This window comes from Alternaria infectoria (genome assembly GCF_024043175.1).
Source record: "Alternaria infectoria strain BMP 0036 chromosome Unknown scaffold_4, whole genome shotgun sequence".
Classification (NCBI taxonomy): Eukaryota; Fungi; Ascomycota; class Dothideomycetes; order Pleosporales; family Pleosporaceae; genus Alternaria; species Alternaria infectoria.
This window is the reverse complement of record NW_026250693.1, coordinates 797,487-823,932: the sequence shown is the minus strand read 5'-3', so window position 1 is coordinate 823,932 and position 26,446 is coordinate 797,487. Positions and strand designations below refer to the sequence as shown.

General features: G+C 53.5%; 10 protein-coding genes across 10 annotated transcripts; 4 read left to right on the top strand and 6 right to left on the bottom strand.

Annotated features, from left to right (window-relative positions):
* Window positions 1-566: 566 nt before the first annotated feature.
* J4E92_003279 (chitin synthase I) lies at window positions 567-3,675 on the bottom strand (the record flags this gene model as incomplete). The annotated part of the gene is made up of 5 exons (XM_051494677.1): window positions 567-581; window positions 643-2,079; window positions 2,136-3,254; window positions 3,322-3,521; window positions 3,657-3,675. The coding sequence occupies 5 exons, from the start codon at window positions 3,673-3,675 to the stop codon at window positions 567-569; spliced, it is 2,790 nt and encodes a 929-aa protein (XP_051354970.1).
* Window positions 3,676-4,897: 1,222 nt separating this feature from the next.
* On the top strand, window positions 4,898-5,496 carry J4E92_003278 (uncharacterized protein; the record flags this gene model as incomplete). Its single annotated transcript, XM_051494676.1, has 2 exons — window positions 4,898-4,958; window positions 5,006-5,496. The coding sequence occupies 2 exons, from the start codon at window positions 4,898-4,900 to the stop codon at window positions 5,494-5,496; spliced, it is 552 nt and encodes a 183-aa protein (XP_051354969.1).
* A 197-nt stretch (window positions 5,497-5,693) lies between these two features.
* On the bottom strand, window positions 5,694-6,480 carry J4E92_003277 (uncharacterized protein; the record flags this gene model as incomplete). Its single annotated transcript, XM_051494675.1, has 3 exons — window positions 5,694-5,775; window positions 5,830-6,302; window positions 6,349-6,480. The coding sequence occupies 3 exons, from the start codon at window positions 6,478-6,480 to the stop codon at window positions 5,694-5,696; spliced, it is 687 nt and encodes a 228-aa protein (XP_051354968.1).
* Window positions 6,481-7,006: 526 nt separating this feature from the next.
* On the top strand, window positions 7,007-8,757 carry J4E92_003276 (uncharacterized protein; the record flags this gene model as incomplete). Its single annotated transcript, XM_051494674.1, has 4 exons — window positions 7,007-7,146; window positions 7,193-7,504; window positions 7,553-8,144; window positions 8,191-8,757. 4 exons carry the CDS (start codon window positions 7,007-7,009, stop codon window positions 8,755-8,757), a joined length of 1,611 nt encoding a protein of 536 aa, XP_051354967.1.
* Window positions 8,758-9,780: 1,023 nt separating this feature from the next.
* J4E92_003275 (uncharacterized protein) lies at window positions 9,781-12,519 on the top strand (the record flags this gene model as incomplete). Its single annotated transcript, XM_051494673.1, has 3 exons — window positions 9,781-10,160; window positions 10,208-11,043; window positions 11,093-12,519. The coding sequence occupies 3 exons, from the start codon at window positions 9,781-9,783 to the stop codon at window positions 12,517-12,519; spliced, it is 2,643 nt and encodes an 880-aa protein (XP_051354966.1).
* Window positions 12,520-13,041: 522 nt separating this feature from the next.
* Window positions 13,042-15,090, bottom strand: TOM70 (TOM (translocase of outer membrane) complex component; the record flags this gene model as incomplete). The annotated part of the gene is made up of 4 exons (XM_051494672.1): window positions 13,042-13,122; window positions 13,178-14,593; window positions 14,649-14,731; window positions 14,781-15,090. 4 exons carry the CDS (start codon window positions 15,088-15,090, stop codon window positions 13,042-13,044), a joined length of 1,890 nt encoding a protein of 629 aa, XP_051354965.1.
* A 394-nt stretch (window positions 15,091-15,484) lies between these two features.
* J4E92_003273 (uncharacterized protein) lies at window positions 15,485-15,969 on the bottom strand (the record flags this gene model as incomplete). The annotated part of the gene is made up of 2 exons (XM_051494671.1): window positions 15,485-15,696; window positions 15,957-15,969. 2 exons carry the CDS (start codon window positions 15,967-15,969, stop codon window positions 15,485-15,487), a joined length of 225 nt encoding a protein of 74 aa, XP_051354964.1.
* Window positions 15,970-16,378: 409 nt separating this feature from the next.
* Window positions 16,379-17,252, bottom strand: J4E92_003272 (uncharacterized protein; the record flags this gene model as incomplete). The annotated part of the gene is made up of 3 exons (XM_051494670.1): window positions 16,379-16,684; window positions 16,741-17,148; window positions 17,205-17,252. 3 exons carry the CDS (start codon window positions 17,250-17,252, stop codon window positions 16,379-16,381), a joined length of 762 nt encoding a protein of 253 aa, XP_051354963.1.
* A 4,725-nt stretch (window positions 17,253-21,977) lies between these two features.
* Window positions 21,978-23,271, top strand: J4E92_003271 (uncharacterized protein; the record flags this gene model as incomplete). Its single annotated transcript, XM_051494669.1, has 3 exons — window positions 21,978-22,185; window positions 22,249-22,759; window positions 22,815-23,271. 3 exons carry the CDS (start codon window positions 21,978-21,980, stop codon window positions 23,269-23,271), a joined length of 1,176 nt encoding a protein of 391 aa, XP_051354962.1.
* A 336-nt stretch (window positions 23,272-23,607) lies between these two features.
* Window positions 23,608-25,349, bottom strand: J4E92_003270 (uncharacterized protein; the record flags this gene model as incomplete). The annotated part of the gene is made up of 4 exons (XM_051494668.1): window positions 23,608-23,702; window positions 23,755-23,977; window positions 24,039-24,811; window positions 25,052-25,349. The coding sequence occupies 4 exons, from the start codon at window positions 25,347-25,349 to the stop codon at window positions 23,608-23,610; spliced, it is 1,389 nt and encodes a 462-aa protein (XP_051354961.1).
* Between the last annotated feature and the right edge of the window lie 1,097 nt (window positions 25,350-26,446).

The following is a 26,446-nucleotide window of genomic DNA, read 5'->3' as shown; positions in this document are numbered from 1 at the left end:
GATTGTGAGCGGAGATAGAGAGAACTTGAAAGAGGGGAGATGGAGTGTCGGGGTTGAAAAATTGGTGTTGTGGGCGCAACTGCTCTGTTGATATACGCGGCAGGCCCGTGCTGAAACTCGGCGATGACGACACAGGTGAAGGTGAAGCAGAAAGGGAAGATGAGTGTCGGCAAGAGGAAAGACAGGTATACCGCACACGGGAAGTCTCACTACATGCCAATGCAGTAAGAGAAGGTGAAGTGGGTACTTGGGTATGAAGGGAGGGTAACGTGACGAAGGCCGCTTTGGGACGACAGTGAGAGATTCACCTACCGAAAAGAGTAGGAGCAACGATGAAATCATGAACACGACGAGTATGGATGATAAGGTAAAGACATTGAACAGGCATTTGGCACATGAAATACGTTAACACTCATCCTACACGCCAAGATCGCGTGCTTTCCCAGAAGCTGGTATCATGTCATGAACCTCACAACGAAGAGGCCGAATGCCTTCACGGCAACATGCTCAACCCAATCCAGTACCTGAACTCCAAGTAATGACGTCAAACTTAGAACAATGGCCGATCATACACCGCGGAACTAAGATATTGTTAGTATATGTTGGATAACGGTAACTGAATGTCTCATAGGTGTCACTTACCATTCGCACAACCAAGAACCACATAGCTCCAATGAATCTGAAAGCAGCCAAACCAGCAACACTGTACAGCACTACCGCCAAGTAGATGGTGGCAGCGTCGTTCTGCTTCTTCTGAGCCTCGTCGGGACTACTGACGGTGAGCTCCAGGCCACCCGACTGCAGAACCAAGGCTGATAGACCCAAGTTGCAGAACATCCAGAAGAGCACGACACCGGATCGGAAACCCTTGTAGTAGTCTTCTTGCTTCTCGCTGGCTGACGGTACCTTCTTCTCTTCCTTCCACTTTGCGCTGAAGACGCGGAGTTCAGTCTCGTATTGGGTGTTGAGATCGGCATCGTCAGTTGGCGCCTGGATATCCGCTTTACCGTCAGCCTTGGTGGTGACTGAAGGAAGCTTCTCCGGCTTGTCGTCTCCTTTGGTACCCCAGGTGATGTCGTGAGTGTTGCAGAAGGCGTAGACGTTGAGAATGTTGATGTAGGTGGGTGTCATGAGCAGGTACTGGAAGAAAGAGGTGAACATGTGCCATGGGTCCAAGAAGATGATGGACACCACTAGCCACATGACGTACGTCGATAGCAGTGATATGATCAATGTAGCAAAGATCTTATCCTTGAAAAGATCTGCCGCGTTGAAGCCGCCATTTGTTTCAATCTGTCCTTGTACGGAGCGAACGGTGATGAAGATGGACGCGAACATGAGATATGCCATGATGATGCACCAAAAGTAGACCATGGACATGTACCACTTGTTGGAACCTTGGGGCCGATTACCAAGTGATAAGATGAAACACGTTATCAGAACAGCAATGTAGAGCCACTCGAAGACGATAAAGAGAACTTTACCCGCGGTACCGAGTTCGTTTTGTAAAGAAGCAGTGAGGATGCGGAAGACCAAGAAGAAGTTACCGAGAGCGAACCAGGCGAAGATCATGCTGATAGTTTGGTAGACAAACTCAACGAGGAACATGGTTTTGCGCAAGAAAGAGTGATCGCTGCGGAAGATGTCGAAAGAGTGGGCCAGGGCGTAGACAGCAGCGAAGAAGGATCCGTTCAACCAACGACGACGTTGACTGATGAACTCGGCCATGGTGGTCGGTACATCCGTCTCTCCGGTAGCAGACTTGACGTACTGCAGGATCCAATGGCAGTTCCTCTTGGAGACCAACTCGAAACACAGGATACGGTCCTCAGCCAGGTACATGTTGGCTGTGAAGATACCAGCGTTGGCGCCGTGCATCTTCTCACCGGCAAAGTACTTCTCCAGTGGTCCTTGTCCTGTCTTGTCGTTTTGAAGGGCAACGTAACGGTACGCCGAGAAAGCACCGGGAAGCACAGAAATGAAACCAAACGCTGATTCAAGAGGCTTGTCCAGAATGTTGCTCATCTTGTACTCAAAGTTCTGCGTCGCTACCAATGGGTTCAAGAGCTTTTTGCCATGCTATTCAAGAGTCAGTACTAGGACAGCAAGTACCAATAATTTGGGTAGAAACTTACAACCAACATGGCTTTGATTTCACCACAAGCACCTGCGCACATCGGCTCAAGATCGAATGCCTTCCATAGCTGGTAGACTGAATCTTTTCCAGGCTTTGTACCAGCATCGATAAGCACACAGACATTAGGATCCAGCACAGCTCCGAAGGCCTGGAAGAACCATCTATGCGAGTTGATCTTCTTCTGGTTCTTCTCCTTGAGACAGAAGAGCATCTGTACTGGAGTGTTACCCTTCTTGACACCGACGACACCCTTCTTGATGTCGAGCGTCATCTGTGTGGTGTACTCGTAGATATGGGCAGTCACATCCTTGCCGTTGACTTGCTGCTTGGCAATGCCGTCCTGGTAGACACCGAGCGCTGCTAGCACGGCTCGGGTCCGCGGGTTGATCTTGGCACGACCATCGCTGACGACGCAGACTACGATCTTCTTCCACGCGTCCTTGCCCCACGTCTTGCTGTTGGTTCGCGAGTTCATGTACTCAATGTTCTTGATGACACCAATCATTGTCCGCGCAAACAGTTCGTCTTCCTCGTTGTACATGGTAATAACGATGAACAGCTCGGTATGCCTTGGCTTTGCGAAAAGCTTCTGGCGCAAAGTGAAGCGCTCCGCGTCGAAGTCTGCAGGGTCGCATGTGGCGGCCGAGTAGCGCATATGGGTGAATTCGTCACGCTCTGGGGGCTGTGCATGCGGAACCTGGTTCAGTAACCGCGGTGGAATCGGGCAATCGAGCACCAAGTTGCCCTTGAACAATTGGACCTCCTTGACGGTCTTCCATCGCTTTATTGGGGCGGGGCTTGGTGTAGGCGCAGGTTCATCATGAAACGGGTTCTCTGGGTCCATGTCCTCTGGATCATGAGGATCTGGGCCATATGAATTGGCGCCGTGTATCATGGGTCTGTTCATATCCTCATCTTGCCAGTAGTGTGTTGGCTGTGTTCCGTAGCCCGCGCCTGGGCTCTCGTCGTGGTGTGGAGTTGGGTCGTAAGGCTGGTTGTAGTAGGCATCGTGATGCGCTTGGGGATCGAGGGAGTAGTCCGAGTCGTGTCGTTGCGGTCGTGGGTCGTAATCGTCGTGATAGTTGCCTGCTGCGTAGGGAATGTTTTCTACTGAGTACTGTTCGGGTGTTAGCCTGCTGATCTCGCTGCTTGACCCATATTGGTTCTCGTGGTGCGATACATACACTTGGTTGTAATGGCAAGCGGTCGCCGGAAGCTGCTGCTGGGTTGGGTCCCATAGGGATCTCGAGGATGCCCGAAGGCTGTGGTGAAGCATAGCGGTCTTCTAGTTGATAGCCACGGAGAGGCTGGCCTGGCGAAGGAGTCCGCCCGTTGTTTCTTCGTGGGTCCATCTCGTACGGGTCGTCGCTACCACCTGGTGCGCCTTGCAATACCGTTAGTCTGGCTGACAGCTGAGGCACCTCGTGGATGGCAGAAGGCCTGTTTGGCGGTTCGTGGAAAGTGTCAAGATCGACTGGCCGCAACCATGCGACCGCGAATCCGCTAGGAGGCTACTCACCTAATCGGTTGTATGACATGGTGGTGTGTTTCTGGTTGGTGCTGCGCCTTCAATCTTTCTGCGGCAATGCGACGGACGGCTGAACAAGCCAAAACACAAATACAAGGGGTTGCCCAGCGAAAAGGCTAAAAGATGCGACGGTTGTGGTGTGCTATCGTATAGGCGTCGAGGGAATAGCGACTGGTATATGCCCGTGTTTCAGATACGTCTGGTGCAGTTTGGTGGGTCGGAAACGCGCCGAGTCGGTTGCGTGGAGCAACGGCGGGTAGGGAATGATGTAAGAAAGCGCAAGTAACCGGCTTCTTCACAATGCGCGACTGGGGCCTCAAAGTCAATAGAGATGAAGATGCTGGGATTGAGTTCAGCAATGAAAGGCTCGCTCCTCGAGGGTTCGCACATTCACGTCCACCTGAGCAGCTGCCAAGCAAGCACTCGCTGCGCAATCGCGGGGAGCGCCACACTTCACAGCCCTGCTATTACGAAGCCCGAATCTATTTCCGTCAAAGCTTTAGGTTATCAACGGGTGTGAAAGTGCCGGAGATTATCGCTATCGATAGTTAGCTGCGAGTACATGTTGACAAGATGACATGGCGGTTGCTTCCTGTCGCCGTCATCTTCTCAGTTCTGTCAGTTTGCACCTGGTATCCCAGCAAGTCATGAGGCACATGCAGATGCGGCTCTAGCAGCTTCAACGACTTCGGCGACCCCACACAGCCGAAGTGACAAGTCATCTGCTCATCGCAAATGTTTGTTGCCGTAGTGCAAGAGTGGGTGTCCTTGTCGAGGGTTACATCACACCGCTCGAGCCTACGCGTATGTAGCAAAAGCAATCTGACCCCTCAATCCGTAAACATACCTGAGTTGTAATGCACGGATGATCGTCTGTATCGCGTACGACGTGCTCGAGCATTTGTTCCTGTCGATCCCACGTCATGTTGCGGCGAAGCACACCACCAACCATGTAGAGGAATGCTGCATCACTGTGCAGTCAACTTAGTTTTGCGACATGCTTAGTAGATACACATGAAGTGCATCCGGTTGCATTGTCATCCAGTCTGTTGCGAGTGGAAATAGGCAGGCTTGCTGTGAGGAATCGCTTTACCTGACGAGGCTAATCCCGATGATACTCCGCCGTCCCCAGATCCTCTCAGATCGCTCGTAGCTCCACCAGGCTCAAGCATAGACAAAACCCCCCACCTACCAAACACGCAACCGGCCGAGACATATCCCAAAACACCACGATGAGCGACTCCAAATCCCCCAAACCCGTCTCCGTCCTATTCGTCTGCCTAGGAAACATCTGTAGGCCCCCATCCTCTTCCCTTCCCTACCCTCTCTAACACCCACAGGCCGTTCAACAATGGCAGAAGGCGTCTTCCAATCCCTCACCACCAACCCCCCACACCCCCTCATCTCCACAATCGACTCCTGCGGCACCGGCGCCTACCACCTCGGCTCCAGCCCCGACTCCCGCACCATGGCGACCCTCCGCAAAAACGGCATAACCTCCTACCGTCACTCCGCACGCAAATTCTCCCCCAGCAGCGACTTGGAGAAGTTCGACTACATACTCGCCATGGATGATGAGAATCTAGCGGACTTAGAGGCGTTAAGGCAGAGGGAGTTGAAGAAGGCAGATGTGGATGAGGAGAGTTTGGGGAGGGTTATGCTGTTTGGCGAGTTTGGGGGGAAGATGAGGAAAGGGAGGAGAGGAGAGAAGGGCGAGGAGATTGATGATCCGTATTACGGGGGTGATGATGGGTTTAGGATTGCGTATGAGCAGTGTGTTAAATTCAGCAAAGAGTTTTTGGAGAGGCTGGAGAGGGGCGAACTAAGCTGAGGGACTGGGATGTAGGATGAGATAGTTCACGCGATGGCGGGAGAATGGTGTAGGTGTGAAGTGGTTGTGTGTGTTTAGATACCCCATAGACTGGCTGGCCATAGGCTGATTATGCATGTACATTTCGATTACGAACGACTCTGATAAGTCGCGCTACTTCCTCCTGGGTATATTCCTTCGTCGTGTCGTTCGTTACGTTACGAGTTCCGCTTGATCTGCCTTTCTAAATCTAGTAGCTTCTCTACCATCTTTCCGCGCATGAAGTCGGTCAATCCGAGACTGTCTGTGTGTTAGCAACGTGCTCGCATGTTCCGCCTCGGGGGGTATACTCACATTCCTTCCCTCGTCACAACCCGGTACGTCCCGCTGTTCTGCCAGCCTCCATCACCTCCACTGACTTGTCCATTGGAGTCGACCTCTACACTGCCGAAAATGTCCTCCGGCCACGCGATGCGACCATAATCTGGTGGGTTCCTCAAGTCACTGATATGTATCCATCCTCCGTGGCCTGCACCTCCCGCTCCGCCTTGGTGGTTCGCGCCGCCTGCGCCATCATTCGGTTGTGAGAGGTGGAAGCCGCCCGGCGACGCGTAGACGGCGGCTTGGGATTGTACGTAAGGATCTTCGACAGCATGTGTCGCGAACACGGAGGAGAGGATAGGGAGGAATTGCGGGTTCTCGGTGAAGTTCTGCGGCGTTGGAGGGAGCGCGGTGCAGGAGCCTATGGCAAGTTGTGGTGTGGGAGGTTCGGTGGGCAGCAGTGATAGCAATCTTTTGCTCGGATCGAACGGATCTTTATGTACGTACTGAATTGGGTAAGTAGTTGCCTTTCTGACAGCGCGAAGTACATACGATGTGTGGGTTCTCTGCTAATGTCGACGCCTGTCGCGCGCCTCGAAGACGAAGCGTTTGCGCAGACGGACGTATCCGGCGCGATGAGCGCACGAATGTGTTCGCGAGCATCTGATATAGTACGGGACACATGAGGATATGCAATTGTAAGATTTGAGGGTATGTTTACTCTGGTTGCTGGGAATGGGTCTGATATATTCAGATGGTAGATTACTAACAATGACGAGGTTTCGGAAGTCCCGCTTTAGCGGCAGATCGAGCCGCCCATCGACCCTTCCGTCTTAGTTCGTTTCGCTGAAAAGTTACTTCAGCCACAGGCACGTTCAGTACCGCACCTGGGCATATCCGGGATAGCTCAAACAAATTTGCTATGAGTCCTAGATCGTGCAGTACAGTAAGCCCGTGTGGACCCTGGGTGAGTATTGCTGGTTGTCATGTACCCAAGTCTCGACCGCCGGCCATGATCATTCCCCAAACCATTACTAGCGTTACCCCACTAGCCATGCAAAATGTTTGAATGGGCGAATGGGAGTACGGACGCAGTTCGAGCGGGAGCCGAACGGTGTATCGGCTTAAGTAAGTAGGAAGGTGTTTTACCGTGGACTATCTCTTCGCCTTCGGCTCATCATTTCTTCTCGTGCTGCGTCAGTCGTACAACATGGCTTCAGATGCTGGGGAGATAGCTCCTATCGAGAAGAGGGTCGGAGAAACTAGCGATGCGAAGCAGACAGGGCTGCATCGGGATGCCGAAGTCGGTCCTGAGATGATCGATATCGATAGAATCGAAAGAGTCTATTCGTAAGTCACACATTTCTCATCACGAATTATGCTGACAGTCGCCCAGCAAGCTCGATCGCCGGATACTTCCAGCATTCTGGATTCTTTACTTTATATGCTCGGCGATTCGCTCCAATATCGGACTTGCTCAGACTATGAACCTGGCTGAAGGTCACGATCTGGGATCGGTACTCAACATCACACCCAAACAGGTCTCTACTGGTCTGGCGCTGTTCTACGTCTGCTATGTCATCTTCGATCTTCCCTCCAATCTCGTCATGTCAAGGGTTAGCCCGCATGCATGGATGAGTCGCATCGTGACCTGCGTTGGTATCATTGGCATGTGCCTGACGGCTATGAACGCTGCCTGGAATCTTTAGTAAGTCGTGAAGACACATGATTTTGAACGAGACTGACAGCAGCCCAGCCTCCTTCGACTACTCCTTGGTATCGTTATTGCAGGCATGTGGCCGGGTATGTCATACTACCTGACTCTTTTCTATCCTCCGTCTCGTACCGGCAAGCGTATCGGGCGCTACTTCACAGCATCTCAAATGTCCGCGGCGGTTGTGGGTTTGGTCTCGGCTGGCTTCCAGAAGATGGATGGAGTAGGTGGACTAGTTGGTTTTCAGTGGATGTTCCTTCTGTACGGTATCGTCGGCTTCATTGTCGGCATATCGCTACTGTGGTGGCTTCCTGACAGGCCACTACCCCCAGGCGAAGTACGCCAGCGAACTGGATGGATGAAGTGGCTGCCAGAAGGCAGACCAGCCCTGGAAGGTGAAGACGCCCGCATTCACTACGAGGATCTCACCCGCGTATACAGTCGCAAGCTGTGGACGATGAAAGATCTCTGGCACGTCGTCATCGACTGGAGGATATACCCTCTCGTTGTCATGTACTTTGGTGTAGTGGGTGTTGGGAACGGAACACAGGCATACGCGACTGTCATCATCCGCGGCATCAACCCGAGCCTCACAGGTATCCAGCTAAGTTTGCTCTCAGCACCCATCTGGATTGTAAGTGCCCGAAGTCATCTGGGGTAATTGAGGCTGACTATAACAGATGGATCTGATCGCTATTCTAATCGTGACGCCCTTCTCGGACCGTTTCCACCACCATCGACCTGCCTTCTTTAGTGCTGCTGTTGTGATACAGATCGCTGGTCTTCTGATTGCTACCTTCGCCAAAGACTGGTCGCGTTACGGTGGCGTCCTACTGATTGGCTTCGGACTTGGGCCGACAGTGCCGATTTGCATGGCCTGGTCCAACGAGATCTTCCAGCCCCGCCACGGAGAAGTGGGCGTAGCGGCAGCCGCCGCACTCGTCTCTGGACTTGGTAATCTGGGGAGTATCCTCACAACCTACGCACTATATTCTGGGTGGCCTGAAGATGCCAAAGACGGCCCGCACAAGTATCGCAACAGCAACTTTGTCATGATTGCCATCCTGTGCGCCAGTATACTCAGCGCAGGGAGCATGGTCGTCTTGTTGAGGGTGTTTGGAAACGGCAAGGGCAAACAGATCAGTAGTGCAAGCTCGACTAGCGAGGGCGAGGCTGCATACGTCGACGGTGCTGCCCGGCGCGAGGTCCAACAGAGGGGACTCGGACGAATGTTCTGCTTCCGATGAGATGATGAACGGGTGGAGTAGAGTCCTGCAGCCGTGATTGGTAATGTGGCATGTATGGAGAAGGTTAGCTGGGGATGGACTTTTGGGAATTGCCCATGGGGCAGCGGCCACGAGGACGTGGAGGGCTCGCGTGGAGGCGGGAGCGAGCTGTGCTTCATGCAAGTCAACATGTGCGGGCTGACTGCTGTAACACACGCGATAGAAGCACTACAGTAGATAACATCTTGGTCCGATTCCGGTGATCCGTTTGCTCGTGTCATTGCGGTTGCCCTTGCAGCCGTGACGGGGTGCGATAGGCGCGGCGGGCTGGTCAACCGCAGGCAGAGCCAAGAGGGGCTTCACGATACCCCAAGCTCCGTCACTTTTTGCGCCTAGTCCGCTTCCCCATAACTCCATCTTTTTCTTCACCTAGCGGAGCCCTGGCCCGCGTACAAATCCTCCCACCCTCCGCCCTCGACCGCAGACGCACTCCGTGTCTCACCAGGCCGCACCCCGCTACATACAGCATCGCTCCACTGCAGCCGGCCATCTCGCAATCGATAACCCGTGTCACCGGCCTGCACCCTCCCACCGCTCCGTCGCACGCCGCCGCCGCCGCCCGCACGCCCATCGTGTACCAAACTCCTCCCTCGCCTCACGCCTGTTTGATGGTGGCCCTCGCCGCGTCGTAGCGGGGCAGTGAGCCAAGCGCCGTCGACTCCCAGCACCGAGCCCCAGAACCACGGCTTGCGCGCCCCGCTGTAAAGCAGCAGACAGCAGTGACGTAAGTAGCTCCTCCCTTGTCTCCCCAGTCACCCGTTGCACGGGCGGAAATGAGCTCTCCCAACAGGCGCGCCCGTCTTCACATGCTTCTGATGCCTCCCGCCCGTTTGGCTCAGCCCTGCATTGGCACACCTGCTCACACTACATGTACAGTCCCCGCCGACGACCACCACCGAACACCCCGGCTAAGGCTTCAGCCAGCGCTCCGACGCACGACACGCCCCACTCTCCCACCGCCGTCGCATTCATACCACGCCCACCATGTCGGCCGCAATCGATAACGAGGACCTCGAGGAGCTCTCCATCTCCATGCCCGCCCAGCGGCGAGGAGCGGGCGCAGCAAGCACCACCAGGGCCAATGACCAGGCCGTCGCGCCGCCCACTGCGCTCGGTACAGCCGTGCAGGAGAGCAAGAGCAAGGACTCCAAGGCGAACCAGCGCCTCGGCCAGTATACCATAGTCAGGACACTCGGTGAGGGCTCGTTCGGTAAGGTCAAACTGGCCACCCACCAGGTCAGCGGCCAGAAGGTGGCGCTCAAGATCATAAACCGCAAGCGCCTGGTCACTCGAGACATGGCAGGCAGGATAGAGCGCGAGATCCAGTACTTGCAGCTGTTACGGCATCCTCATATCATCAAGCTGTGGGTTATTTGCATGTTTGTGAACTTCATGTACTGATTGTCCATAGCTACACCGTCATAACCACGCCGACGGAAATTATTATGGTCCTCGAGTACGCCGGTGGTGAGCTGTTCGACTACATCGTCAACCACGGGAAGCTGCAGGAAGCCCAGGCCCGCAAGTTCTTCCAGCAGATCGTATGCGCCGTCGAATACTGCCACAGACACAAGATCGTCCACCGAGATCTGAAGCCAGAGAACCTCCTACTCGATGACGACAGCAACGTCAAGATCGCCGACTTCGGACTGAGCAACATCATGACAGACGGCAACTTTCTCAAGACGAGCTGCGGAAGTCCAAACTACGCCGCGCCCGAAGTTATATCCGGAAAGTTGTATGCGGGTCCAGAAGTCGACGTCTGGAGTTGTGGTGTCATCCTCTACGTTCTCCTAGTGGGCCGACTACCCTTCGACGACGAGTATATTCCGACGCTGTTCAAAAAGATCGCTGCTGGGCAGTACAGCACCCCAAGCTATCTATCCCCGGGCGCTACGTCTTTGATCAGGAAGATGTTGATGGTCAACCCCGTACACCGCATCACGATCCCCGAACTACGGCAAGATCCCTGGTTCACCAAAGACCTGCCTCCGTATCTCGAACCACCTGCCCAGGATTTCTTCGACAGTGGGGCGGATCCGAATAAGGCGATCGATCCTAAGGCACTCGCGCCGTCGGCCGATGCTCCTCGTGTACAGGCGCTGCACGAGAATGTCGTGTCGAAGCTCGGCAAGACTATGGGTTACGCAAAGCATGACGTGCAAGATGCATTGGCACGCGATGAGCCTAGTGCGATAAAGGATGCCTACTTGATCGTTCGCGAGAACGAGATGATGCGGAAGAATCGTAAGCCACCCTCTCTGTTAACTTGTACGCGGCTAACAATCGGTTCTAGCCTTGTTGACGGGTCCTGAATGGGATCAAATGTCGCCTCCTACGCACGACAGTCATATGGACCGATTCCGGCCTCAGTCCTTGAACGCTGCTTCTCGACCCCAATTCATACCGCCATCGAACTCGGAACACGAACGGGCACGTCAAGGATCGAACGCCAGCAGCCAACTCGCAAATATAAGAAGTCCTGTGAGCACAGTCGCTATCTTGCCAAGCAGTCTCACAGAATACCACAAAGCCTACATGAAAGGTCACCCGAGACCACTCAGCAGGGTCCAAGACAATGATGGTCTCCCACCAACTCCAGAACAGACTGAAGAACAAAGGCAGATCTCAGCGAGAAGGCTGAAGCCAAACTTCCGCACGATGCCAGAAGCAGGCAGAAACAAGCCCGAGCCTATGACGAGTCTGCCAGCCAAGAAGCCTCGAGCGACCAAGTGGCAGTTCGGTATAAGGTCGAGGAACCAGCCTGCAGAGGCTATGCTTGCTATTTTCAAGGCTCTGAAAGCCATGGGCGCCGATTGGGAAGTACCTAAAATACGCCGAGCAGGTGGCAGGAGCGGATCCCGCAGCCGTAGTACTTCTCAGAACCCTGATGACCGCTCACCGCCGAAATCGCGAAGCCATTCGCAAGATTCGATATCATCGCATTCATCGCACGAAGACCAGGGAGCTAGGGTAAATTCACCACATCGTGAGCCGCTTACCGTACGTAACAAGGACACGAATGAGCAGGAGACGAGAGGTCGACAGAAGAGGCACTACAACCACACCAACGACTGGGGCTACCACGTGCCAGAAGATCCATGGGTCATCAACGCCCGCTTCCGCAAAGAAGGCATGTTCCCACCCGGTGTCGCACATCCGTCTTCCACGCACTCGTCGCGTGTCGATCTCGCCAACGACCCCTCGGGGCTTCGCAGGCGCAGTTCCACCAACGCAAGTGCATCAAGTATCAGTCACGGCATAGAAGGCCTGACTCCATCTGAGCGTGCAAACTCCATCAGCGAAGAACACCCCTACCCTGACGAGGCAGTCTGGATCTACATGTCCATTCAACTGTACAGTATCGACCGCGATTTCTTCGTCGTAGACTTCAAATGCGCCGGCTACGAACGTCTCGTGTCTAACCTCGTCCGCGAAATCAAAGCGACCCCCTCCCTTGACACATTCGCACTCTCCTCAAGCCACCAGAACCCGCATCAAGACGGATGGGATGACGAGCAAGGTATCTGGCGCAGACTGGGTGAGGGTGAGCCGCTACCCGAGGACCTGGCGAATAAGCTTCGCGAGGGAGGAACGGACATCCTACGAGAGCGAACGGAGCTTGTTGGTGCTGGCCGGCAGGAGGGAGAGAAGATTGTCACTAGCCCCTTTCCTTTCTTGGACGTCGCTAGTACCCTTATTCTGCAGCTGAGCGGGGAGTAAGTCACCGGCCATGTCATGGCACGGATAGAGGTGGCGTTGTTGGAACGACGGGATATGCATAGCACAGGTTCCGTGAACGTATAGATCGCTTATAGAGGGCAAATGTACGGATGAGGCTTTGATACCAGTGTAGTATAAGTACACTCAATATATCTTGTTAGATCATACATGTCGTTTCTCTAGTAAACAGCACATTTGTCTCGAGAGCAATAACAATAATCATCGTACATCAACAACCATTCATACATTTACAACTACACAACCACCAGGAGCAGGAGAGCTATCACATCAAAATAAACGCCCGTTGTTGTTAGTCTCTTTGACGCATATTCCATTGCTCCCTCGGCCAACTCATTTCATGAAGGAGCTTTCCAACCTTCTGCAGTTCCGCACACTCGGAGTGCCCAATACTAAATACATCATTTTGGAACAAAGGGGTGAGAAGAGCGTAGAAGAGGGGGGGGGGGGTGGAGAAAAGGTGTGTATCATGGTTTGATGGAAGGAAGAAAAGAAGGAGGGTGTTTATCGCATGCCGCCGAAGCCACCGCCAGCTGCGCCCATGGCACCTAGTCTCGAAGCGAGCTTGGGGTACTTTTCTTGCACCTAGTAGAGAGAGTTAGCATTTGGTTCGGTGTGAAGTGAAGATCATGTGGCTTACCTCAAGTTGTGTCCTGGTTGCCTCGGCGTAGCTGAGAGCGTTGACGATCTCGCCTTCTGTCCTAGACAGCTCGGCTGCGCGCTCAAAGTACTTGAGCGCCTCTGTGACCTTCCCTTGTTGCAGCAGCAGCTGTGCCATGGTTGCGACAGCGATGTCGCATTCGGGGTCGATGATGAGAGCCTTCTCGCACAGCTTCTCGGCGTCGTCGAAGTCGTTCTTCCATTGGAATAGCGCGAGCGCCTTGTTGATGAGGGGCAGGACGTTCATGCCGAGGGGCTTGCTCGTCTTCTCCATCTCGACAGCGGTATCGAACTTCTCGATGGCTTCCTGGTACTTTTGCTGGTCGAGCAGCAGTTCTCCGTAGTAGTTGTATACGTCGGGGACTTGGGAGAAGTTCTTCATGCAGCGGCGGAATGTAGCCATTGACGAGGCGATGCTGCCCATCTTGTATTGTGTGACACCGAGTTGGATGTGCGAGAAGATGAAGTCCTTGTCGAGGTCGATGGACTTCTGGTAGTCCTTTGCGGCCTCGCCGAACTCGGACTTGATGAAGTGTAGTTGTGCGCGGTGGTAGAAGATGTCGGGGTCGCTGGAGTTCTGTTCGAGGGCGGCGGCGAAGTCGGCTTCGGCGGCTTCGGGGTTGGCGAGCTCAAGGTGCATGCTCGCGCGCTTGATGAAGCTCTGTGTTAGTGTGGGCTGGAGCTCGATGCTCTTGTCCATGTCCTTGAGCGCGTCTTCGTTGTCGCCCTTGAGGTAGCTAAAGGTTCCGCGCATGTTATACGCGAAAGCCTCGTGCTCACCAAGGTCTCCGAGCTCGACTGCGCGGTCGAAAGCTGCGGCAGCTTCCGTGTATCCATCGCCGGTCTTGGTGGCCATGGCCTTCAGACCCTTGCGCAACTGGCCCTTTCCGCTCTCCTCATCAAGCTCGGCGTCGTCCTCGAGGCCCTCTGGTGTTGGCTTCGGTCGGAAGCTCTGGAGGTAGTTTGTGACGAAAGTCGGGCTGGGCAGCTTCTTCTCCTTGGAGGCGAGAATGGCCTTGCCCTTGGCGTCGGCGACCTTCTTAAGCAGACGCTCGACGCTCTGTGCGCTGCTCTCGTTGCGGAAGCCATCGATGATGCAGCTTGCAGTGTAGTCGAGGAGGGCCTCGCTGTTGCGCTCGACCTGCTCGTATGCGTTCGCTCGTCGGTTCAGCGCCTTTACGTATTCGTTGTCGAGGTTGATGGCGGCGGTCGTGTCCTCAATGACCTTGTCCCACTCAGACATGGCATTGTAGCAGGCGGCGCGGTTCGAATAGAAGACGGGGTCTTGCTTGCAGAGGATGGCCTTGCCGTAGAGGTCGATGGCGCGGTTGTAGTCCTTGGACCCGTAGGCCTTGTTGCCTGCAGCCTTGAGTTTCGCGGCATAGTCCTTGCGGTCCTACGAATCGTCAGTCATCGCCTTTGAGGGTGATTTGACGGGAGATGTGTCGCACCTCGTCTGAGAGTGAGCCCACGCTGTTCTCGTCAACCTCTGGGAGCTTGTCTTCGGTTGTTTCCGCTACAGATGCCTTCTTCTCTATTTTCTCATCAGTGCACGTCCTTGTCAGAGGGTTGTATCGACCTACCAGACTCTGCAGACTTCTCTGGCGCCGAGTCCTTCTCGGCCCTCTCCTTTGCGCGCTTGCGCTCGCGTTGCCTCTTGCGCTTGGTCGCCGCTGTGTCTGCCGCGCTGTCTCTTGAATCATTGGAGAAGTAGTAGACAGCCCCACCAGCACCGACAACCAGTGTTATACCCGCAATCGTGTATACGACACCCTTGTTCTCTGAAGCCCAATTGCTCAACCGATCCCATAGCGAGTTGTTCGTGTCGACGGCAATTCGGACAGGTGGCGGCGAGGGGATTCCCTGTGGTACGGGCGTGTTTACTGGCGCCATCTTTTCCAAATCTGTTGGGGTGATTTAGTTGGATGGGTGGTTGTCGAGCACGCTCTGCTGTGCTGCTCAATGTTGTGGTGTGTTGTCGCAGATTTTGGCTAGGCAAGCTTGGATCAATGGAATTAACGTCAGCGCCCGCGCGGAACGTCATCAAGGCCGTGCCGAAGAACCCCGTTGTGGACCCACACCTCACTCGAGCGCAGTCTTCCATTTCTTCTCCATTCAGAGTACTCGCATTGTTTCATGGAAACACTAAACAGGATTCAGAAGTAGATAACATACAAGTCTTCGTTCTCTTTAGGAGCTGGCTAAGGTTCAGTTATTTTACACTAAAATAGACTGCAGCGCATCTGCTCAGTTTCTTCCTTGCATGAGGTACCAAAAAATAGAATGCTCAATTTCGCGCAAAGAGGAAGAACTTCCAGAAGTCGATTTCTTGCTCACCAGTTTCGGTCTGCGAGACCTCGGGCTTCTTGTTCGCGCACGACACAAGACCGGTCTTCAAGTAAGTCCTCAGCCAGACTACGATCCCACTAGTAAATGCAGATGATCGTGTTGCATGGGAGATGGACTTCGCCATTTTGAAGAGACCACGGTATGCGAAGACTATGTGGACGTGGTTCATCAGTAATGCATGTGCGGGGCTGGTTGGGCTTTCGAAACCTGTTGTCACACATGCAGCATCATCCACAGGAAGGAGTTCAAGGGAGATCAAGAGGCGAAAGCAAATCGCAGATCTCAAAGCGCTCGCGGAACGCAAGGGCAAAAGCTGACGATGCATCACACCCCAAAATGGTACTGCTGGCGGACAGTTTCATTGATGGAAAATATATACCATATCTATTCCAATACATCGGTTGACACACCATAGTCTGGCATGACTGCGTTGGCAGTATATCGACACCGTGCCAAGTGGCCTGACCTACACATGCCCGAATGATGTTACTCATCCGCGCAAGCTGTACTTCAACCCCCACACCACTCTCTACTGCATCCGAGACAATGGCAAAACAAACAACGGACCACTCCGAGGCTAAGTATGACCCGAATACATGATGCAGTGAGTCTAGCATGAGCGCCTCTCTAAGCGCACAAAGGGCTGCACCAGTCACGGACGCAAGACAAATGAGACAGAGAGTGACCCGATTCTGGTTCCCAATTCTTCCTCGTGTGATCAAACATGCATATCCCTACATTTATATAGCCTTTCTCTCGATCCTGAATGCAGTCGCTCTTGCCTCTATTATAGACTTCGCGGGTTGCAAAAGCAAGGGCTCCGGTAATACCTCTAAAACTTCTCGCAAGCGGGCCTCATATCGAGCTCATGTGTCCACAAGCAAGGCTTCTGTTGATGCAGCCAAAGATACGTCTCACCAACAGCATCGGCGCTCATCTTCTTGCCCACCTTCTGGTCTTCTCCGTCTTCATCTGCAATCGCACCATTGCCGATCGTATGTACGACATGCACGCCCTTCTCGCTCATCTCACGGGCCAGTGTCTGCGCTAATTGACGGACAGAGGCACGTCCAGCGCCATATGCGGCGAATTGGGCACTGCATCGAAGCGCGCCGAGCGTGCCAGTGAAGATAAGTGTCTGTTGTCAAGAATCAGTATTGCATGCAACGAGCTGGTGATGACGATTCTGCTTACGCCCTTCTTCTCCCCTCCATCCATCAAGCCCGTCTCACCATGATCCGCAAAGAATCTCTTCAAACTCTCCTGCGCAAACGTAAAAGCCCCTCCAACATACGTCTCCAGACTTTCCTCAAAGTCTTCCCTCGTCTCTTCCAAGAACGGCTTCTTGCTTGAATGCTTGATACTGTATATCGCCAGCTTCAGGTTCAGCCCCTTGAAGCTCTCGTGTGCTTTGATGTCTGCGAACGCCTTCTCTAGAGATGCTTTCGAAGTGTCGCTTGGGAAGGCCTCGAGAACCGCATTTTCGTTGGCGGAGCGGACTGTAGAGATGACGCTTTGGAGATTTTCGGGGCGTCGGGCTAAGAGTGCGACGGCGAGGTTGCCATGGGCGGGTGATGAGAGGATGCGTGCTATTCCTGTTCCCTAGACGTGTTTCATTAGACGCGTGTGTTCGGTGCGGGGCCTGCAAGACGACTTACAGTAGCGGGTCCGGCTCCGATGAGAATTGCGAGACCTGATGGCGGCATTGTGGAGTTTGCTGAAGGTGTTTTTACGGTCTAACTCTTGTTCGGCGTATTGTGCCTATCTGTGTTGCTTTTGTTTTGTGGGTAGATATTTGAAGTTCCATCATTGCATCATACGCGGTAGTGACGTCTACGCTGAAAATCAATAGTTATTTCCGTTATATCCTCGAATGTTGGTAGGTAGAGCGTTGATCAACTTCAGCAGTACCTAGGTATGGTGAATCCAAATATTTACAGGGCCGACTGCGGCTGGATGGTCGGTACAAATATTTGATGCTCGAAGCCAGCCTGGGCAGAATATGACGTCATCTGACATAGAACAAACACCTATCAAGTCTATAGGAATAGCTACGATAGGTGGTGATTGCGTTCAACCGCCTTTGGGAAATCTATGAGTAATCATACTGAGATGAATAGATGACAGTGAGGCTACATCTTACATGTCTGGATACTAATCTGTCCTTGCTATCTAGTTGTGAGTCCCTGTTCCCTGTCCAAGTCGTATTTGGGAGATTTATCTCGGTCCGTGTGGTTGTCGACAGCAAGACGCACTTCGCGATGCCAACATACTGGTTCTGACTATCGAATGCACACCTAGGTACAGTAGTCGTACGCGTACAAAGGGATTGGTAGGGTCCAGGGCAGTTGGATCCTACACCAGTTTAACCCAAATCTGCCGTACGTCCGGAGTCTTCGTCGTTCCTCACACCCCCTCATTCCTTTTGAAAGATCCATCGCGGTCCAGACCGACGCATACCCACATCAGGTCTTCAGATATTGGACCCAGGTCCACATTCACAGTACCGGGTGTGTACTTCTGCATGCTGCAGAGCCGACATGAAGCCGAGATGGGCTCAGATCTCCCGAGGCAATGAATATGATATCCAAAGAGAAGTATAATATCCGAATCCATGTTGGGAGTGGCTCAGGCTCGCACTCCCTAGCAGCTTGCGTGATAGATCGTTCAGAAAGTATAATCATGGTCTACTGTTTCAGCTGATGAGATACAAGCGATAACATACCCTGTCCTGTCCTGCCAGACACTAACTCTTCATTGGAAAGACCGAACATTGGCAAGAATTCATGCGTATAGCCTTATGTGGGTACTGCACCAGTGGAAATTGGTGCGCAGGTGCGGAGAAAGATATCTGGTGAGTGTCGTGTGTCGTAGAGAAGACATAGCCGAACCAGGCGTTCCCATTTCTGAGACTGGAAATGCTCGCGCGTTGGGGCCATCCTGATAATATTTATGGGCGTGCGCCGGAGCTAGTGCTTGTAGCGCTTGTGACGTGCATGAAAAGGCCATGTGCTCTCATCCCTGCAGACGCAAATGATTTCGACCCCCTTTGAAGTTCATTGGCCACTAACGACGAGCTAACAGCAAAAGTGAGCAAGGGCGAGGTCGCTACACCTGTAAGGAAACCTAACATCCTACCTAACTACTCCTCATGGATCGTCGATAGCCCTTTCACATAGGGGCGCAGCCATGAAGCATCACGAAAATTGCGAAAGTCTCGATCCGGCATCCCTGTCCCCACCTCGTGTTTCACTCCAGCTTTCGCTCACCGATCAGGCGCCGTGGACGAGACCTCCCCATTGGAACACCATGTCGTCACTGTCGCCATCTGCGCTCTTCTCCATGCCCATACAGCCTCAAGCGAGCAAGCCCTGCCGTGCTGGCCCGCAAGCTCAACGACGTGCCTTCGGGATCTCATCCGCTGGGCGCGGTAAGATCTCCCGGAGCGATGAGTACCAACGATTCCATTCTATGGCCACAGTCGCGGCTTCTCATCAATGTATGTTGGCGAATGCTCTAGATTCTGGAGCGTGGATGAGCTTGGGGGAGATGGAGCTATCACGCATTCGAAGAGCTCAGCATTCGAGTACACTACAGTGAACGCAACAAATCCTGGTGATCGTGCCAAATCCTGCACGAAAAGCATCCCTTCGAAAGAGAAACTCATTTTTCAGGCGCAATATTGAGGCGCTTTGAAAGTGGCCATGGTTTGCTGTCACGCGCTGACCACCAGTGCTCACAGCCGACCCATACGAATTACCGAGAGATACATGCTCAGGGCTGGGCGACCTTGTCCGGCCCATGCGCCACATTCCAAGCGCGGAACATGCCTCTACTTCACCGACTACACGCTAGTGAGGATGGGCGGAACTCCCTCTTCAGCCTGTGCCGCAATTTAGTTGTACACCATCTGAGCTCACGTGTATCGCAACAATTCGGCAAGCCGCCCATCAGACAGTGTGCCATAGAAGGTCAGTTCTGGCGTCAAGCATACTCAGCTTAGCTGACATTGCGAACAGGCACTCATCAACCCAGCAATCCTTCTTTATATCGAAAGTATAGCATTCGGAGGTTTGGTTGCTCACGGAAAGCATAGCCAGGTCTGGGTCGCTATCAACGCCCCGACGACGTTTACGCTCCCCTGTCCGCCCGTCGCACGAAAGCCACCTGCGAACGCAGCACTGTCAGGGTGAAAATCCCTTGAGGAATACACACAGGCCCGATACAGAGATTGATCCGACCCCACACGACCCACGTGTGTGATTACAGGGCCCCGTGTCTGTAAAACGACATCATGCCTCTTGCCGACTTCCCATGAGTTGTCATAGCCGAGCCGCTCGATTTTTGACATGATGCAAGCGATCAAGTCTGGGACGCGCCGCAAGGCTGAGTACAAACGATCGTATTGTATTCAGAAGCGAGCTAGGCGCTACGGATTGCGTAGTCCCCCTAACATATGATGGGCCGACTAGCTGCATATTCATGCAATATGTACGCCCGTTATGAAGGCCTCTGTGGATCCAGCTGATCACTCATACAACATACGGCACTAAACCGATGTGCAGTCACAGTGTCTTCACCAAGGCACGCCATGAGGCTACGGTAGAGACGCCGACCTAGTCATGCACAGTGCAGTACGCTGTTCTCCAAGCGCTCTAGCTCTTCACTACCTGCGTGTGACAAGCGAACGGCCCGGCAGCGGATGTGTCATATTCGTAACAGGCAAAGTCAAGTTGTCCTTAGCGGTGAGCTAGATCTCGATGCGGGAGCCATCTAATGAACCTAAGAATTCCCGGGAATCGTAGACATGGTGAGTGAGTGAGAGCGATGGATGCCTTGGCTATCAGCGGATAGCCGCACCATACGCTCAATCAAAGGTGGACAGATCATAGCGCGATTACCGGCAGTGTTTGTTATACGTACACGGTGTAGGTAACATCACTCGGGATTCGACTACTGCAACCCCGGGCCCAACGGATGCGACACTAGGATGTGTTGGCATGGGAGGGGTGGAAACACTGTATATGCTGGCTACACCAATAGCAAGAAGCCACCCTCGTAAGCTGAAAGCTCGGCAGCGCATCTTTACCTATTGAGCCAATAGAGCGCATATGTCGGCAGACCCTGACATGCTTGAAAGCTGCGCAGCTCAACGTGGTCGCAGATTGGCGGTTCCGAGGCGTCTCGCATTGGAGCTGCACCGAGGCCTCGACCGCTGCTGCCCATATTGCAAGCATTACGCTGGCATGACATCCTGTTGCAGAGGATTCCGGTGAGCCACAGGCGCTGTCGTGAGTGGTAGTGGTTGTGTTGGATTGTAGGCTGTGCCTTAAGCACGGTGAAGGACGAAGGCTCAATAATAAGGTACATGGATCCTTGTCATCACCATCGCAAATCGCGGATTAGGTCTCAGATCAGAAATTAGTATGCTTGATCACATGCTTGCATCGCACGAGTGGAAGATGAAGATAAGATCTGATGAAGATATGAGGCCTGTCCGTTTCAACTCACCTGCATATGCAGGAGCTGGGCGGATAGTGACTACTTGGAATCCCTGACAATTATAGGTTCGACCGCATAGGGCTGATGGGAATAGGGAAAGTCCTTGCTCTCCATCGGGCGGACTGCTTGAAAGGATTGCATCCACATGTCGAAGGTTCGATGTGCGGCACGAACATCTGTCAATATCAGAGCCACGTTCCGAGGATCTGCGCATCGCATCGCCTCGCTTTCTGCCACCGGCATGCCGCCTACGCGAACTTTGAGTACGATCATTACGGTGGATTGTGTGGCAACCATGGGCCCACATGATACTCCCGAAGAACGTCCTACCAGTAAGCAACTCTCCTCAGCACAGTGGATAAGTTGGTGGAGGGCAGGAGACCCAATTTCGCCCGTGTGGCGAAGCTTCGATGCGTTCCGCTGCCTCCCCCCGTGAGCGTTAGACCCGAGTCGCAGGGTGGTTCAGTGAGGATTTGCCCACTGTCATGGCGGCTGACTGACAGGCATTAGCGTAGAGGGCATCAGGTGACGAATCACGATAAGACGGGGAGGAGACACATAGGTACATGGTCACCCACCCACTCGAACCGTCCATGCTAGCGGGAATGGTTTTCGGCCCTGTTCCAATGTTCCGGCGAGCTAAAGTCGAATGTCAGTCTCTCGTTAGCAAGTGCGGCTCCGTCAGCTCTAAATTCACACACCGTGACAACGGCGGCGTGCGATTACGCGATAAACGTCTTCAAGAGATTCCCATTGATCGAGAATGAGGTATAAGAACGCCCACCTCAGGCTCACTCCTGAATCGCATCACTACAACTGCCATTACATTTACATTTACAACGCCACATACATCGAATCAATACGAAATATAACTAGTTCATTTTGAGCCTGACCACTGAGCGGAATACACTGCAATCGACGTATCGAACATGACTTCTCCGGTACTCAGCGCGAGGTCCTCGTTTGACAGTCTCCACAGCAGCTCCTCGTCCAATTTCAGTTCTCCTGATCAACTTCCACCGGCAGTAACGGGGCCCATGGTATGGCAAGGTGATGGACTCCAACCAGCTGAGTACGTAGTCAAACTTACCGACTGCGATATTCGGAATGTGAGGGCGGCCATCATCAAGTTCAAGCGTGAGTGCAAAACCAAATTACTCAGTTCTTCTTCTACGAGCCGATGCTGATTCACACCTTTAGTCACTGGTCTTCCGCGGACAAAGATAGATCAGAAAACCTTTGATCTCGGCAGCCCCAAATTGGCTAGTAAGCTCTCATCAATCAGCAAAGAGCTTCACCACGGCACCAACGTGGTCGTACTCCGGGGTCTTGATAGTGCTTACCTCAATGACGAAGAGGCCGTAATTGCTTTTGCGGGCATATGCTCCTACGTCTGCCCAGAAAGAGCAACAGACGCCTATGCGAATCAAACGCTGAGTCACGTTCTCGACGCCACCAGGAAGAGAGTTCCAGACGACTGCAAAAACCTCGGTCTCGCTGGGTCCAAAATCACTGCAGCGATGGATTTCCACAGTGATCGCTTCTCCGGCGACGTTATTGCTCTGTACGTGCGCAACGACGGCGGACCAGACGCTGGTGGCGAGCAGTTCGTTGCGAGCTTTCCAAGAATCTATAACGAGCTTCTTGAAAAGGACCCAGAAGTGCTCGAGACGATGGCCGAGCCAAACTGGCCCTTCGAGCTAAAGCAAAAGTAAGCACGGCTTTTGTCGTATCTGATGTCTCGAAGTTTTGCTAATTAACTTCAGGGATGGGGCGCCTTACCTAGAATTAGGACCTACCCTCTTCTTCTCCAAGGGAAAACCCATGTGCCAGCTAGTCAAGGCCCCACTACTTGGTACTGATAGCATCCCGCGTGACCCTAGCATGCCCAGGGTCACTCGGAAGCAGCTGCACGCAATGCACGCCGTTGAAGAGCTAGCCAAGCGCTTCTGCACGAAGGTTGACCGGGAACAAGGCGACATCCAGTTTCTCCATAACCTGACCGTCATGCACGCCCGTGCAGCATACCGCGGTGTTGATGGCAAAGCTAGTACCCGGCACCTATTGCGCCTGTTCCTCCGCGACTCCACAAATGCTTGGGAGAAGCCGGCTAGCTGCCGCAACAACTTTGACGACCCGTTCACTCCCGGCAGACCTCAGAGTCTCCCTGTTTTTGACACCGACCCATGGCGCAACATCAGCGGACGCGAGAGCCACGGCTAGCTACTTCCGTATCTACTAGACTTTACGGAGTAAAGTTCTCCCAGGCGCAGATGGTGGCAGAAATGACTTGAGCAAATTTGGCATGCGTTTCGCAATGATGACAGAGAATGACGGCGCTTTCCTGTGTTCATACTTTTTTATTGGCCTGATTTAGTATTCCCCTGTTGACTAGACTGACGGTAGACGTACTCAAATATTCATCACATTTGCCTCCCATTTCTCTCCACAAAACCGCGACCCGCGAAACAGGCTAGAAAATGACTCGCGAATGCCATTCAAAATGACTGGGTATCAAAAAACAGAGGGGAACAACATGACACGGAGCAAACGCGAACGTTACGCTCCAGCTTCCTTGAAAAGCTTTACGATCCATTGACTAGAGGTGGACCAGTGCGTTGCGGCAAACCCGGTAAGCGGCGGCTGGAAGCGATCTACGCTGGTTAACAAATGACTTGCAGTAGCGGATCTACGGTACCAACTTACCGGGCTTATTTCGGTCAAATAGATTGGCAATGGCTGTGACATATGCGAATCCTTCTGCATCAATATGACCTCGCTCCCGGAGCTCGTCCGGGTTGTCGCGTGCTAATTTGAACGGGGAGTAGCCCCGAAGAATGCAGCGCCAATGGTACAGCAGCACTGGAAAAGCGAATTCCCACTTCTTGATCTGAGTGGTCACCACGTTGCTGACCTGGTTCTCGAGCAACTAGCAGAGTTAGAGCGGTCAGAATCTGTAAAGGAAAAATGAGATAGTGACGTCCACTTACTGTGCCGTTCTTTGACTTGATGTAGTCTTGCGCACCGTGATGGATGTACTCGAGATTCCAGAAGATGACATAGAATGCCAGAAAGAGCTCATACCAAGGCTTGATCCTGGGTCTGAAAATCAGCGCCACTAGTTCCTTGACGAAAAGCTTTTCCAGTTTGCGAAGGTATTTCACAGCCGCGACATCCATTTGGTGGGTTATGGCGCCAGGGAGTGGGCGGTCGCATGAGTTGCGGTCGTAGGCTTCGTAGTCGCTACGGCCGAGTCGGCGATAATCGTACTCGCGAATGCCAGGTATGTTCTCCGAGAAGACGGAGCCATATCCTTGGGATACGACGGAAAGACATTGGAGTCGCATTGCGAGATCGAGGACTTTGCTTCCGTTTACCCTTCGCATGCGTACCACCTCCTGGTAAGTATGATAGGCGACTTCGTCCTGCCGAATGCGAGCAAATATCCACTCCTCGATCGCTGGCTGAAGGCTGGAGAAGTAACGTTCGTAGGCCTGAACGAGATTCGCAGTATCGTATATGGCGTAGGCCGGTTGTTCGACAGACGGAACCTGTCCATCCCGGTTGGACCAGACGGACGTCGCGACATCAAGCGGGCCGCGCGTTGGGCTATAAGGCCGGAAGGCGATACGCATAGGCTGTGCGTTCGGTATAGGACCGTAGCCAGGGAGGTTCCAGATGATTTCCATCTCGTAGAGTTGACTGTTGTGTATCCAGTCGTAACCAAGGAACTCGGCTTCCTCTTGGTGCTCGCGGCCATTGCCTGTCTAGTTGTGAGAAGCAAACAAGCAGCAGATGTTGCAATGACTTACAACGACGTATAAGACTAGTGTCTTCGAGATGCTCCCTGTAACAGGGCTCGCGAAAGGATCGGGCGTGGCCTGTGATCTTCTCACACTTTTCACACGGATCTCCTTCGTCACACTACATTCGTTAGTCTTGCACTGCGTCATGTTGGACATGCATACCCCTGATTTGTAGAATCTACAACGAACGCATATACGCTTGGTCTTGCGCATGGTGTGGGTCTTCTCCCTCTGTCTTTCCTGGAGAGGGCCCTTCCGCTTGGACACCTTCAGCTTCTCCTGGCGCTCAACGAAAGACGAAGGAACCTTGGCTGCTTTCTTCTTTGGCGGTGGTCTATGCTGAGCCAACAAATGGGTGGTTGTCTGATCGACTGGGACCGGCTGCCGTGCGTAAAGTTCATGATCAGGTGGTGCTTCAGCGACGGCCCATTCCCGCGACATGGTCTGAGGAGGCTCGTAAACAGTAGGCGCATTGGAAGTTTCGACGGGGTTCATGGGCCAAGGGATAGTAGATGTGCTATGGTGCCTCGTATCTGGAGCTCGGGTGGTAACAGCGTCGCCAACATGACCAGAGTACTGCTGATGCGCTTCCCACCCGACATCATGCTGCAATGGTACCTGTGGCGCGTGGTTCGTGTGCAGCAGAACAGTCTGCGGCTGTGAATGCGAGAGTCGTGGGACTGGAGGTAGCTTCTGAGCATGATTCGAGTACGGTGGGTCTACCGTATTGGCGGGGGACTCCTGGATGATTTAGTCGCGAACCTAGTGCAGGGCACAACATTGCTTGTGTGCACTTACTGACGAAACGCGCAGCTCGTTAAAGCGCTCTGTACTGCGAAAGACGTGATCCTGCGAAGCCAAGGGTAATGCGTGCCCCAGATCCAGCGCCGGCTGGTGCTGGTACTGGTGTTGGTGCTGATAGTGGCGCGGGATTGTGGGAATTTGGTGCGGCACGGACGCGCTCCCCTCAGCATCACAATAGGGGACGGTCGAGCGCGTCGTGTAGTTCTGCTCAGGTCCAGCGTGCTGCCACTCCAGAGGTGCCTGTCTGACGTAACCAGACCAAGCCGTTGGAGCAGACTGCGGATGCGTACCAGCGGAGTCTACTCCGACTGCCGGGTACTGTAAGAATTGCGCCGTTGACGGGCCGGCAGCGTACGAGTCGTGGCTGGGAGCATGATGCTGCTGCCATGCGCCCAAGCCATACAAAGGGTCGTGGTTGCTTGTGGGGAAGTCCTGGTAGTGCGAGGGAGTTTGGGCGGCATTCCTGTACTGCGAACTGGTGGTAGACATGGAGGGCTGCGGCTGACTGCGTACAACTTCAGAGGACGTGTCGCGAGGGTGCGTGTCGCTCATTCGCTTAGAAGTAATGGGCAAGATCCGTGTAGCAGGGAACGATGGCGGCCTGGGCCGTAAAGCAAAGCCGGTACGGTAGATCGTTGCTTTTCGAGTTCGATGGTAGGAAGGCTCGAGGAGGCACCAAAGGCAGGTCGAGAACCACACTGGTTCATTGTGTCGGTGCCATGCATGTCTTAGCTTCCGTTAGGGCTGCATCTCCCCGCGAACCTGCCTCGCGTACCAGACGGACACAC